Source organism: Mya arenaria, chromosome 7 (assembly GCF_026914265.1).
Source record: "Mya arenaria isolate MELC-2E11 chromosome 7, ASM2691426v1".
NCBI classification, from domain to species: domain Eukaryota; kingdom Metazoa; phylum Mollusca; class Bivalvia; order Myida; family Myidae; genus Mya; species Mya arenaria.
Genome location: NC_069128.1, coordinates 59,279,518 through 59,294,448, shown reverse-complemented (window position 1 = coordinate 59,294,448; position 14,931 = coordinate 59,279,518). Strand labels below are relative to the sequence as shown.

At 36.7% G+C, this 14,931-nt stretch overlaps 1 protein-coding gene across 2 annotated transcripts in view; it reads left to right on the top strand.

Moving 5' to 3' along the window:
* The window catches only part of LOC128240368 (titin-like), a 332,344-nt gene that overhangs the window by 99,144 nt on the left and 218,269 nt on the right, over positions 1–14,931 (top strand). For both annotated transcript variants that reach the window (XM_052956995.1, XM_052956996.1), the window contains 4 exons: positions 133–269; positions 677–847; positions 1,485–5,828; positions 7,814–14,746. In XM_052956995.1, coding sequence (XP_052812955.1) covers positions 133–269; positions 677–847; positions 1,485–5,828; positions 7,814–14,746 — 11,585 coding nt within the window. The remainder of the gene's footprint in view (positions 1–132; positions 270–676; positions 848–1,484; positions 5,829–7,813; positions 14,747–14,931) is intronic.

Genomic DNA, 14,931 nt, shown 5'->3' with positions numbered 1-14,931 from the left:
TCGCTTGAAATAGATTTTTACATATGCAAGGATTCGACACAACATCATTTTAATGTGATTGTTAAAGTCAATAAAAAATTTCAGACAAATGCCATAGTTAACATCAAGTAATTTTTCTTATCCTTCTTTCAGAATCACATTCGAGCCCGAGAGTGGGAAATGCAGCCTACTGATTGTAGAGGTATTTCCACAGGATGCTGGAGAATACCGCTGTGTTGCTGTTAACGAGAAGGGCCAGGCTGTTTCTACTGCCACTTTGGAGGTTGAATGTAAGTGTTCAGTTCTGATGAATAAAGAATAATTGCACACATATTTCCACTTAAGCAAAATTGAACTTTTTTGGTACAAATGTTTTATAAATAACCATAAAATGCTTAAATGTTTGAAAATAGAAGCTAGTGACTTTATTATAAGTGTATGAAACAGATTTGAAAAATGGTCGAGCAATTGAAATTCTACTAATAAGATCTTTCACTAAAAGTTAAAAAAATACTAGCAACATTTGAACTTACTTTAACATGGCCTCATTTTGGAATTAACTTACTCATTTTGGTATCAGTAGGTGGATGATAACAATGATGAGATAGTTTTAAGAATATTTGGATGAAAATCATGCTATAAATAACAATGACATCATCATGCTATAAATAACAATGACATCGTATTTTATTTATAGCATATGAGTATGTAGCTGACACAGAAGAGGCTTCAGACTCCGTGCAGTCTTCCGTGGACGCAATGTCTCCCAGACCAGTTCTGGAGTCGGATACAGAGACGACTGAAGCACGTAGACACATGCTGGAAGAAATGGAGGAAATGCAGGACCGGATCCACGCCATATTCTCTGGTAAGCTTCACTCTAATGTGACAGTGTTATTTTATGGCTTCAAGAATATTCTTTATGAAATTATGTTCAATAGGGTTAATATAGTCTAGTTTTTTTCAGTAAGAAAAGATGAAATAAAACTTGATAGAATGTACGCTGAATTTTACCAAAATACAGATGGTTTGAATTTATGGCGATGAAACAAATTTTAAGACTGGTTATCTTAGAATGTATTTCTGTTGCGTATCTGGAAGATCTATTTGATCACTGATAAGTATTAAGGTAACATTTTTTTACAATAATATGAAATTTTGAGGCCTGTTGACCTCATATTATTTAAGTATCATTTGAAAGGATTTAAAGTGTAGAGGAAAAATATGTTAAAATTATACCCATAATATTGTTGCAAAACAGTCTTTGTTGACCTTCAAACATTTAAAATTTTATCATTTCACTTCAGATTTAAGTTGCTATAACAAACAAGAATATAAACTGCCATAACTTTATCTTTTTAGTTCTCAGCAAGCAATACCTTTTAAATTATACCCAAATTATATGGGGTCACCATGCATAAGAAGATATGGCCAATGGCTTGATAGAATGACAAGCTTATGTATTTGATACCCTAAGTCATCTTATTCATTCAAATGCATTTCAGGAGTGAGGGATGAAATTGATGCTGACTTGCAAGAGTCTGAATCAAGGAGAGAAGAAATTATGAGTACCAGTCTACACGAAGACCAGCTCCCTGAAGATGTAGATGACATTGATGAAGAACAGCCTGATCAAGTTAGTCCTACTGAGGAAGGTAAAGTTGAGGAAGCACCAGTTGAAGAGATTCCAGAGTCCAAAACTGAGGAAACTCCTGAAGAAGTGAGTGTTGAAACTGCTGAAGAAGTACCTACAAAGCCAGAAGAGGTTATTGCACCGACTGAAGAAAAACCTGATTTAGCTGAAGCTGCTATGGAAATTCCAGCTGAAACTAAAGCTGAGGCTGTAGTTGAAGAGGCTGAGCAGACAGTTGTTGCTGAGGTTCAGCCTGAAGAGAAAGATGAAGTACAACCAGTTGTTGAAAAAGATCTTGAAAAAGCTGACGCTGAAAAACCTGTAACTAAAGCTGACATTATGGCTGAAACTGTTGAGCAACCAGAAACAATTGTCCTGTATGAGAAATCTTCTGAAACAGTTACTGAAATGGTGGAGGAAATTGAAATTGTGAAACCAGAAGAGACAAAACCAGAATCAAAGTCAGATGTCATTGAAGAAAGGGTAGAACAGCCAGAAACTACTGAAGTAGACAAAAAACCTGAAGAAGAAGCAAGACCCACTGAAGTTGAAACCATTACAATCAAGCCTTCTCTTAAAAAGCCTGAAACTGCACAGATTGATTTAGAAGTACAGGAACAACAACCAGAGGAAACAGTAACTGTTTCTGAAACAACCACTGAAACAACAGTGACAACAGAAATCATTCAGGACTTTGCTCAACCCAAGGAAAGAAAACAAGAACAATTCAATGTAGAAATTGTAACTGAAGCTCTTGATATGCCAGACACAATTGAAGTAACAGAAACAACAACAGAGAAGACAACAATTACAGAAGTTGTTCCTGAGGTTTCTCAGCCTGATTCGCAAAAACCAGTCGAGTTTCAAGTGAAAATCTCAAGTGATGAGATTGAAAAACCAGAAATTGTTGAAGTTGGTGAAATGCCAACTGAAAAGACTGATACATCAGAGGTGACAATTGATGTCGCCAAACCAGAGAGAAAAGAGACTGAAGAATATAAGGTTGAGATTACCTCTGATACAACAGAGGAAGAAGGAGTTGTTGAAGTGTCTGAAACTCCTTCAGAAACAACTGAAACCTCTGAAATTGTTATTGACATTGCAAAACCTGACAAAAAAGAGCCTATTGAAATGAAAACAGAAGAAATACTTGAGGCTGTTGAAAAGCCAAAAGTGACTGAAGTAACTGAATTGCCATCAGAGACAACAGAAACATCTGAAGTAGTTGTTGACATTGGAAAACCTGAAAAGACAAAGCCAGAAGAATTCAAAGTAGAGATAATAACTGAAATGGCTGAAACTCCTGAAATGACAGATGTTTCTGAAACCCCAGCTGAAACCACACAGTCCTCAGAAGTTGTTATTGATATTGTTAAACCTGACAAGAAGCAACCAGAAGAATTCAAGGTTGAAATTGTAACTGAGACTCCTGACAAACCAGAAGTTACTGAAATCATGGAGGCACCAAAAGAAACAACAGAAATGTCTGAGGTTACTATTGATGTTACAAAACAGGAAAAGGGACAACTTGAAGAATTCAAGGTTGAAATTGTCACTGAGTCTGCTGACAAGCCCGAAATAATTGAAATTACAGAGGCACCGAAAGAGACAACAGAAACCTCAGAGGTTGTAATTGACATTACAAAGGCTGAAAAGAAACAACCTGAAGAATTCAAAGTTGATATTGTCACTGAAACCTCTGACAAACCAGAAGTGACAGAAATTACTGAAGCACCCAAAGAAACTACGGAAACATCAGAAGTTGTAATCGATATATCAAAACCATATAAGAAACAACCTGAAGAATTCAAGGTTGAAATTGTCACCGAGACTGCTGACAAACCAGAAGTTACTGAAATCCCAGAGGCACCAAAAGAAACAACAGAAACCTCAGAAGTTATTATTGAGGTTACAAAACAGGAAAAGAAACAACCTGAAGAATTCAAGGTTGAAATTGTCACTGAGACTACTGACAAGCCTGAAATAATTGAAATCACAGAGGCACCAAAAGAGACAACAGAAACATCTGAGGTTGTAATTGACATAACACAGGCTGAAAAGAAACAACCAAAAGAATTTAAAGTTGATATTGTCACTGAATCCTCTGACAAACCAGAAGTGACAGAAATTACTGAAGCACCCAAAGAAACTACAGAAACATCAGATGTTGTAATTGATATTTCAAAACCTGATAAGAAACAACCTGAAGAGTTCAAGGTTGAAATTGTCACTGAGGCTGCTGACAAGCCTGAAATAATTGAAATCACAGAGGCACCGAAAGGGATGACAGAAACCTCAGAGGTTGTGATTGACATTACAAAGGCTGAAAAGAAACAACCTGAAGAATTTAAAGTTGATATTGTCACTGAATCCTCTGACAAACCAGAAGTGACAGAAATTACTGAAGCACCCAAAGAAACTACAGAAACATCAGAAGTTGTAATCGATATTTCAAAACCTGATAAGAAACAACCTGAAGAATTCAAGGTTGAAATTGTCACTGAGACTGCTGACAAGCCTGAAATAATTGAAATCACCGAGACACCGAAAGAGACAACAGAAACCTCAGAGGTTGTAATTGACATTACAAAGGCTGAAAAGAAACAACCTGAAGAATTCAAAGTTGATATTGTCACTGAAACCTCTGACAAACCAGAAGTGACAGAAATTACTGAAGCACCCAAAGAAACTACAAAAACATCAGAAGTTGTAATCGATATTTCAAAACCTGATAAGAAACAACCTGAAGAATTCAAGGTTGATATTGTCACTGAGACTGCTGACAAGCCTGAAATAATTGAAATCACCAAGGCACCGAAAGAGACAACAGAAAGCTCAGAGGTTGTAACTGACATTACAAAGGCTGAAAAGAAACAACCTGAAGAATTCAAAGTTGATATTGTCACTGAAACCTCTGACAAACCAGAAGTGACAGAAATTACTGAAGCACCCAAAGAAACTACAAAAACATCAGATGTTGTAATCGATATTTCAAAACCTGATAAAAGACAACCTGAAGAATTCAAGGTTGAAATTGTCACTGAGACTGCTGACAAGCCTGAAATAATTGAAATCACAGAGGCACCAAAAGAGACAACAGAAATATCAGAGGTTGTAACTGACATTACAAAGCCTGAAAAGAAACAACCAGAGGAATTCAAAGTTGATATTGTCACTGAGACTGATGACAAACAGGAAGTTACTGAAATTACAGAGGAGACCAAAGAAACAACAGAAACATCTGAAGTGGTTATTGACATAACAAAGTCAGAAAAGAAACAACCAGAAGAATTTAAGGTTGATATTGTGACTGAGACAGCTGACAAACCAGAAGTGACTGAAATCACAGAAGCACCTAAAGAAACAACTCAAACATCAGAGGTTGTAATTGACATAGTAAAACCAGAAAAGAAACAACCAGATGAATTCAAGGTTGAAATTGTCACAGAGACATCAGATAAACCGGAAGTTACTGATATAACAGAGGTGCCCAAGGAAACAACAGAAACAGTTGAAGTACCATCAGATCAATCTAAATCTGAAACTTCAAGACCTGAAGAATACAAAACTGATATTGTGGAGGAAGGAATTGAGCAACCTGAGGTCTCTGAAGTCACTGAAGAAAAACCTGCAACTGGAATAGTGTCTGAAACTCCATCAGAAACTGTAACAGCAAAGACTGAAACTGTTCAGGAGTTGGAAAGTGAAGACAAACAAGTTCCTGAAGAGACATTCAAAGAAGAAATTGCAGTTCAGATGAAACCAAAGGATGAAGATCAACCTGAAACTTTCAAGAGTGAAATAGAAGTAGATCAAAAACCCGAGCATGACGTTGTCACAGTGACATTCGGAATGCATGAAGGTGAAGATGAGGTAGAGGTTGAACATGAAATCATGGAAGAAACCGGCGAAACCTTTGTGTCAGAAACTGAACTTGAAAGACCAGTTTTCATTCTCCCACTCAAGGACGAAACCCTTACAGAAGGGCAAGACCTTAAAATGGAGGCGCATGTCCGTGGAAATCCAGCTCCAACAGTGCAATGGTTCGTAGATGATGAAGTACTCTCACCATCTGATGACATCCAGATCATCTACGATGAGGGCAAATGCCTCCTCTCCATCCGAGAAGTCTTCATGGACGATGAAGGGGAATACTGGGTTGAAGCGACAAATGAGTATGGGACAGCAACTACCTCCTCCTATGTCACTGTTCTGCGTAAGTATTTACCGCATGCTGCAAATTTTTCCAGCCTATATCCTTGCAAGATTATACCTCTACCATACTTTAAAAAAAAACTTCAAAGATATTCAAATGAAACTTGCTGTATATGTTGCCAGAGACAATAGGCACATGTAGCAAGGTCTATAACTGGCTTAAAGAATTGTTCAGTTATGTCCCTTGTTTGTCTGAAAAAGCCAGAAGACCACTGATGAGCATAGTTGTTTGCTCCAAGTAACCTTTCTTCATACCATTGTTGATTGAACAATCATAGTACAATTTCTTAAACTTTTTCTTGTACCAAAAATAGGTTAAGATTGTATTATATAATGGTATTTTTTCAAGGATCTTGCTTTTAGGCAAGGACATAGGTTGTTTTTAACTGATTAAACATTACTTAAGTTTAAGGAAGGATATTTCTGAAAAATGTTTAACATAGAGCAATTTTGGTTCATTCTAACATCTGTTTTCAGTTCAAATGTATACATGTTCAAATATATCCTTGTCACTAGAGTACTGTAATTAGTCACAACAATATTAGTTTATCTCGAAAGGTGAAAGCGAAAAGGTTTTAAGTGACATTAAATAGAGAATCAGATAGAACCTTTTCACTTCAACCCTTTCAAACTGTTCTGCATAATGCTTTTATTATGTAAACACTCTTAAAGACTTAATTGATAACTGTATTATCTCTGGACACATAATCAGATATATAATTCAGTTATTCATTTAGTTCTTGACATGCATGACATGAATCGCACTGTATATTCAAAACAGTTTCAGTTTACCCAATATATCAGTTGTTCCTGTTGTGAAAAACTGTAGCCCATGCGATAACATTGTACAATGTATGTGTAGCACTTTTCTGTTCTGTTCTCTTTTGTTTTCATATTCATTATGTAGTTGAATGGTGAAATGGAGCCGTTTTATATGTATTCCCTATTTCCTTGTCAGCGGCCTTTATTTGTCAGTTGGTATTTAGGAGCATATGTCCTCGCAGTTCCTATTGTAAGGAGGTTCTACTCTTGAAATGAGTATGTGTAATTGTAAACAACGATATCCCTTTCTGTAATGAAGTTTAGTCTGTTGCCAAAGGTAAATATCCTGAACCTGTACAGATAGTATACATTCCTAGAATGAGCCTTAAAGTTCCTCTCTTGTCCCATGTAAAACCCTGTTCTAAGAGTCACTGAATCCTGCCAAATATGCCAGAAGAAAAGGGAAAAAAGGAAGGGTCCATGCAATTAAGATCTTTATCTCCATGCTCTGGTAAGTGTTTATGTACTGTAATCATGTTCATTTGTCTCATCAGCTGTCTCATCTTTGTTTTTATCTGGAGTTCTGTAAGGCTATTATGTTGTGTTGTTTTACAATACAATCATTGAACACTTGATTGGTACCCTTTTCACTATAATGAAATCACTTATGACTTGATTGGTACCCTTTTCACTAAAATGAAATCATTTATTACTTGATTGGTACCTTTTTCACTAAAATGAAATCATTTATGACATGGTTGGTACCCCTTTCACTAAAATGAAATCATTTATGACTTGATTAGTACCCTTTTCACTAATATGAAATCATTTATGACTTGATTGGTACCTTTAACACTAAAATGAAAAAATCATTTATGACTTTATTAGTATCTTTTTGATTACCATGAAATCATTTGATGCTTGATTGGTTACGCCTCTGAGTACAACTCATCATTAAACAGTTTATGGATTGATTACCCTTTTGAATTCACTGCTTTACTTGTTGCTCAAATTATGGACAAATCTGGCTTAGGTCAATGTTCAGGGTGTGTTCTCATTAGAGAGTCATTGACTTCATGCTTCAACTGCTTAGCTTATCTGTCTGAAATGCTTCTCTGATGTGTAGCATCAACAACTAACTAAAAGACTCAGACTAATGTTGAGTTATATCTTCAGATAAATGTCATTGACATACTGATTTTTTTTTTTGATTTTTTTTTCCAGCGGGAGATGTAGTGTCTTCAGAAGACCAAGGGGAGGAAGAAGAAACCATCCCCAAGGGTCCAGAAACTGAAGTTCCTGCTCCTGTCGAAACAACGGAGGTTGAGTACAAAGAGACCATTGAAAAACAACCTCTTGTTGAGACTGAAGCCCCTGAAGGAGAAACTGAAGTTGTTTTCAGGGAGACAGTAGAAGTTGAAAAGAAACCTATAGAGACTGAAAAACAACAGGTTGACATTGAGATCCAACCCAAGAAAGAAACTGTAGTATTTGAGGCTCCTACAACTGATGAGGTGAGGGAAGAGGTCCAAATTGATATCAAGCCAAAGAAAGATGTCTTTGAAGAAATCAAGCTGGAACTTACTCCAAAACCTGTCGAACATGAGGTCGAAGTGCCAGAAAGTGAAACAGTCACAGAAACTGTGGAGGTGATAAAGAAGCCTAAGACAACTACTACTGTTCAGATGGAAATTTCTGGTCCACAAGAGGTAACTGAGACAACATTCACACAGAAAATCACGATTGACAAAAAGGAAAAGCCAGAAGAAATTACAGTTGTTTCAAAGGAAGAATTAGTTCCATCTAAAAAAGAAGTTCAGGAATTTGAAATTACTGTTCCTGAAGAAACAACTGAAGTGTACAAAGAAACCATTGAAGTGACAAAAGAACCAGTCCCAGAGATTTCAGAAGAAACCACTCACAAAGAAACCATAACAATTCAGCAAAAACCCACTCCAGAAATGGTTGAAGTTGATATCAAAATCCCAACAGAAGTCACTGAAACTTTCAAGGACACAATTGAGATACAAAAAGATGAGGTAGACCATGCAATTGAACATGAGGTCGAAGTGCCTGAAAGTGAAACAGTCACAGAAACCTTGGAGGTTATAAAGAAGCCTAAGACAACTACAACTGTTCAGATGGAAATTTCTGGTCCACAGGAGGTAACTGAGACAACATTCACACAGAAAATCACGATTGACAAAAAGGAAAAGCCAGAAGAAATTACAGTTGTTTCAGAGGAAGAATTAGTTCCATCTAAAAAAGAAGTTCAGGAATTTGAAATTACTGTTCCTGAAGAAACAACTGAAGTGTACAAAGAAACCATTGAAGTGACAAAAGAGCCTGTCCCAGAGATTTCAGAAGAAACCACTCACAAAGAAACCATAACACTTCAGCAAAAACCCACTCCAGAAATGATTGAAGTTGATATCAAAATCCCAACAGAAGTCACTGAAACTTTCAGGGACACAATTGAGATACAAAAAGATCAGGTGGACCATGCAATTGAACATGAGGTCGAAGTGCCTGAAAGTGAAACAGTCACAGAAACCTTGGAGGTTATAAAGAAGCCTAAGACAACTACAACTGTTCAGATGGAAATTTCTGGTCCACAGGAGGTAACTGAGACAACATTCACACAGAAAATCACGATTGACAAAAAGGAAAAGCCAGAAGAAATTACAGTTGTTTCAGAGGAAGAATTAGTTCCATCTAAAAAAGAAGTTCAGGAATTTGAAATTACTGTTCCTGAAGAAACAACTGAAGTGTACAAAGAAACCATTGAAGTGACAAAAGAGCCTGTCCCAGAGATTTCAGAAGAAACCACTCACAAAGAAACCATAACACTTCAGCAAAAACCCACTCCAGAAATGATTGAAGTTGATATCAAAATCCCAACAGAAGTCACTGAAACTTTCAGGGACACAATTGAGATACAAAAAGATCAGGTGGACCATGCAATTGAACATGAGGTCGAAGTGCCTGAAAGTGAAACAGTCACAGAAACCTTGGAGGTGATAAAGAAGCCTAAGACAACTACAACTGTTCAGATGGAAATTTCTGGTCCACAGGAGGTAACTGAGACAACATTCACACAGAAAATCACGATTGACAAAAAGGAAAAGCCAGAAGATATTACAGTTGTTTCAGAGGAAGAATTAGTTCCATCTAAAAAAGAAGTTCAGGAATTTGAAATTACTGTTCCTGAAGAAACAACTGAAGTGTACAAAGAAACCATTGAAATGACAGAAGAGCCAGTCCCAGAGATTTCAGAAGAAACCACTCACAAAGAAACCATAACAATTCAGCAAAAACCCACTCAAGAAATGGTTGAGGTTGATATCAAAATCCCAACAGAAGTCACTGAAACTTTCAAGGACACAATTGAGATACAAAAAGAAGATGAAGTGGACCATGCAATTCCATCTGAAACAGAGCATCACATTGTTACTGAAAAAATAACTGTAGAAGGTGAGAAGCCTCAGCCGGTGGAAATTGATATTGAAGTGAAACCTGGTGAGACAACCGTTACAGAAACACTGAAAATAACATCAATGGAAACCACCGAAGAAAGTGAACAAGAAATTACTGAAGAAGTTTCTGAAGAGGTACCTACATTTAAGGAAACAATTGACATTGAAAAGAAGTCTAAACCTGAAATGGTTGAAATTGAAATGGATATTAAACCAGAAACTGAGGAAATAAAGATCACTGAAATAAGAAAAGAAACCATTGAGGTTACAGAAGAAGTCCCTACTTACCAGGAAGAGATAACTATTGAGGGAAAGCCCCAACCAGAGGTACAGGAAATTGTTATTTCTGAAATTAAGGCCCCAACTGATGACATTATTGTTTCAGAAAGGGAAACAATAACTGTAACGGAAGAAAACATTCAAGAATTGGAAGTGGAGGCACCACATGAGGACACAGTAGTTGCTGAAAGAGAGCAAATAATTGTTACAGAAACCCCAGATGAAACTGAACAGATTTCTGAAACACCAGCTGAACACCCAGAAGCAGTTGAGGAGAAACCTGTAGATATAACTCTTACTGAAAGAGTGAAAAAGACAGAAATTACAACAAAAGTTGAGGAAACGACAGAAATCATTTCTGAAGAACAAGAAATGCCGGAACAACCAGTAGAGGTTTCTAAGCCTACTGAAGAAACTGTAGAAACTGTCAAAGAGATGATTACAGTAGAAATAGGAAAACCATCTGAGATTTCTGAAACAGAAACAATAGTTGCTTCAGAACTTCCTCAAGAAATAACTCTTGATATTGAAGTGAAACAGATTGATGAGGCTGTTACAGAAAAAGTTGAAAAGGTGGTTAGGGTTATTGAAGAGACTCCATCTGAGGTTGATGATATTAAAACTGAAACCAGTTATATCGAAACTGAAGAAGTTAAAGATGAAATAGAGTCTGAAAAACCTGTAGAAGAGACTGTTGAAGTGATAAGGGAAACAATTGAGGTTGTAAGGAAAACAACATCTGTCATAGAAGAAAGTGTCCAAGATACTGTGGTGTCTGAAATGCAAGAAATTACACCAGAAGTATCAACAGAAGTACCAACAGAAGAAACAATTGCAATTGTGAGAGAAACAATAACGATTGACACTGAAAAACCAACTGAAGTGCCTTCAGAAGAGGTTGATTTAGAAATATCAATGACACAACCAGTTGAAGAGACCATTCCCTCAGAAAAGCCCTCTGAAGAAACCATTGAAACAGCTACTGATACAGCTGTTATTGATGAAAAGCCTGCCTCTGTAACTGAAATAATTGACACAGAGCAACCAACAAATGTCAAGGAGATTGAAGTGGAAATTAATATTTCTAAAGAAGAAACTGTTGAGGAAGTAAGGGAAACAATCAAAGTGGATATTAAGAAACCTACTGTGTCTGACATTGTTGAAGAAACTACACCTGAGGAAAAGACCATGTTAACAGATGATGTTGCCAAAGAAATTCCAGCAGAGGAGACAGTTACCTCTGAGAAACAAACATTAGTTGTAGACATAGAACAAGTTTCCAAAGTTACTCCAGAGGAAACAGAGCAGGTGGAAGTTCCATCTTCTATTGAACAAGAAGTTGAGGAAACCAGGCCAACAGAAGAAACAGTGATAGAAACTAAACAAACAATAACTGTTGAAAGAAAGCCAGTCTCTATAACTGAGGAAAAGAAAGAAGTTATTGAGAAACCCTCTGTGACAGAAATTACAGAACTTGTAATTGAAAAAGATGTGGGTCCTCAAGAGGTAACTGTTGAAGTAGCTGAACAAGTGAAGCCAGTGGAAACAGTGACAACAATGACAAAAGAAATCATTGAGAAAGAAGATGTTTCAGAAGCAGAGAAGGTACCAGAAACTGAAACATTTGAAACAACTGAAATAGTCATTCAGCCTTCAGAAAAAGCCACCACAGAAGATGATGTACCAACACAGGCAGTAACAATTGAACTTGATATTAAGAAACCAGAGACAACTGAAATTGATACTACAACTGTTGAAAGCACAGAAGAAAAGGTAACTACAACATCTATTGTTGTTGTTGAATCAACAGACAAGGTTCCATCAGATGTCACTGCAACTGGTATTGAAATCAAACCTGATGTCATTGAGGTTCTTTCTGAAGAAGAAACATCTAAGCCATCTGAGGAAACCATTGAATTGATTAGAGAGACTGTGACCGAGAAAGAAAAACCTGTTACACAGACAACTGATATTGAATTACAGATTGTCAAACCTGAAGTGGTAGATGTTGCTGAAACAGAATTAGATGTACCATCAGTAGAGACAATCACAGAAACAAGAGAGACCATAGAATTTACTCCTGAGGTACCTGGTACAACAGACGATATCATTGAAAAGGTACAGGAAGATATTGCTGAAATGGAAGAAACAAAGCCAGAAACTTCCAAACCTGAAGAAATTCCTGATGTGAAAGAAACTATGAAAACAGAAATCAAAATACCTTCAAAGGTTACAGAAGCTGAACATCAAGAAATTGAAATTGAGATTTTGGGGTTGCCTACAGCTCCTGCTGATACACTCACTGAAGATGTTGAAATTGAAATCAAGCAGAAGGTTGAAACTATTCCTGTTGATCAAACAAAGGTTATTGAAGAAATGATTTCTGAAGACAAACAGGATGTTCAACCAGTACCAGAAACAGATGTAGAGGAGATTTCACCAAAACCAGTTGAGGAAGAAATAGAAAAGGTTAAGATTATTGAAGAAATTCCAACAACAGTCTCGGTTGAAGAATCTGAAGAAGATAAAGATGTGCCACAAGATATTTCTGAAGAAAAACCAAAGGAAGCAATCAAAGAGGAAGTTCCTTCAGTACTCCAAGACAAAGAAATAGTACAAGAAGAAATATCAGCTGTGATGACCTCAGATGAAACTATACCTCAGGAGGATGTTCCTGAAATTCCATCAGAGAGCATTCAAAAGTATGCTGAAGAAGTTTCAAGAGAAATTATTGAGACTATTTCCGTAGATATCAAGCCAGTCTCAAAAGTACCAGCTGTAGATTTTGTGACAGAAGAAGAAGTAAGTGTTGATATACCAGAAAAAGAAACAGAAACACCAAAGTCAGAAGATATCGAAATTGTTACTGAAGTTGTAAAGCTTCAGCCAGAAAAGCCATCTGAAGTTCAGACTGAAGAAGAAGTTGTTCCTGCAGAAGACTCTAAGGGAATTGCGGAAGAAGTTATTCAACAGTATGCTGAAGAAATAACAAAGGATATACTTGACAAGGCTGCAAAGGGAGAACTAACAGCATTTGAAACTCAGCAAGTCCTAGAAGCAAGACCAGAAGAACAGACATCTGAAGAAACTGATGTTGAAACTGAGGCACCAGTTCAAACTGTCACAGAATTGGAAACAGATGTTCCTACCGTTACGAAAGAAGTGCCAGCAGACATAGCACCTGAAGAGAAACCTGATGATGTGGAAACAGTTAAGGAAATTCCTGAAGAATCATTTGAAGTTTCAGAGGAATTGAAGCCGAAAGACACTACTGAAAGTATTGAAATTTTTCCTTCAAAAGAGGCTCCTGAAGAAGAAAAACCAATCGTTGAGGAAATTGAATTTGATATTTCTGAAAAGAAACCAGAAACTGTATCTTTGGAGTTTGATATTCAGAAACCAGAAACGATTGAAGAAGTCAGTTTAGATTTCCAGCTGCAAGATAAGCCTAAAATGCCTGTTGATGTTGCTGTTGAAATTCCTGCTGAAGAAAAAGAAGGAAAAGAGAAAGTTACAACTGAAGTTGAATTTGAGATACCTGAAGAGAAGCCTCTACAACCAGTTAAGGAAACAGTGGAAATAGAAATGTCGAAAAAACCATTGGAAAAGAAAACTGTCACCTTTGATATACCAGCAGAAGAAGAGACACCAGAGGAGGTTTCATTTGAGGTTTCTGTAGAAAAGAAGCCTTCTGAAAAAGAAGAAATCTCGTTTGATATCCGACCTGAATCAAAACCTGAAACTGTCTCAATGGATATTGAAATCAAAGAACAACCACATGAAAAGGTGTTCCTTGAAGTACATCCTGATGTTAAACCAGAAACAGAAGAGGTGCATATGGAAATTCACCCGAAGGAAACCCCAGAAAGTGTTTCAATGGAAATCAATGTTGAGTCCAAAACAACAGTTACAGATGAGACTGAGAGACGTATTACCACTGAAGAAGTTTCTCTTGAAATTCCTACAGATGTAACTGTGACAGAAAAAACCACTGAAAAGGTCACTATGGAATTACCTATTGAGCAGAAACCTGAAGAAACTCAACCAGAAGAAATCACCATTACATTTACTGATAAAACAACTACAGAAGAAACTACAACCAAAGTAGTGGAAGTTGTTGAATTCGGACCTAAGTTTACCAAGACACTTACTGACATCACAGTGCCTGAAGGTGAAAAGGTAGAGTTCATTATCGAGTTCAAAGCTGAGCCAGCTCCTGAAATTACCTGGTTTATTGATAACCGACCAATCAAGGAGACTGAAGACTTCACTGTTGTTGTGGAGAAGGAGTTCAGCAAGGTGGTAATACCTGAGACCTTCCTAAACCATGAAGGGGAATACAAGGTGGTTGTTACAAACAAAATCTCAACTGTAACATCCATATGCTACCTCACTGTTATAGGTAAGAAGTTGTTGTGTTTTTCTTTCCCATGAAAAAAATGAAATGAAACAAAATGATAAAATTTAACATCCTAATGGATTTCTCTAATAAAATTAGAATGAAAAACACTGATTGCTTATCTTGATTCTGATGTTCAATTGAAATATATTTTTATTATTTTGCAGGAAAGAGCATAAACTTTGCAT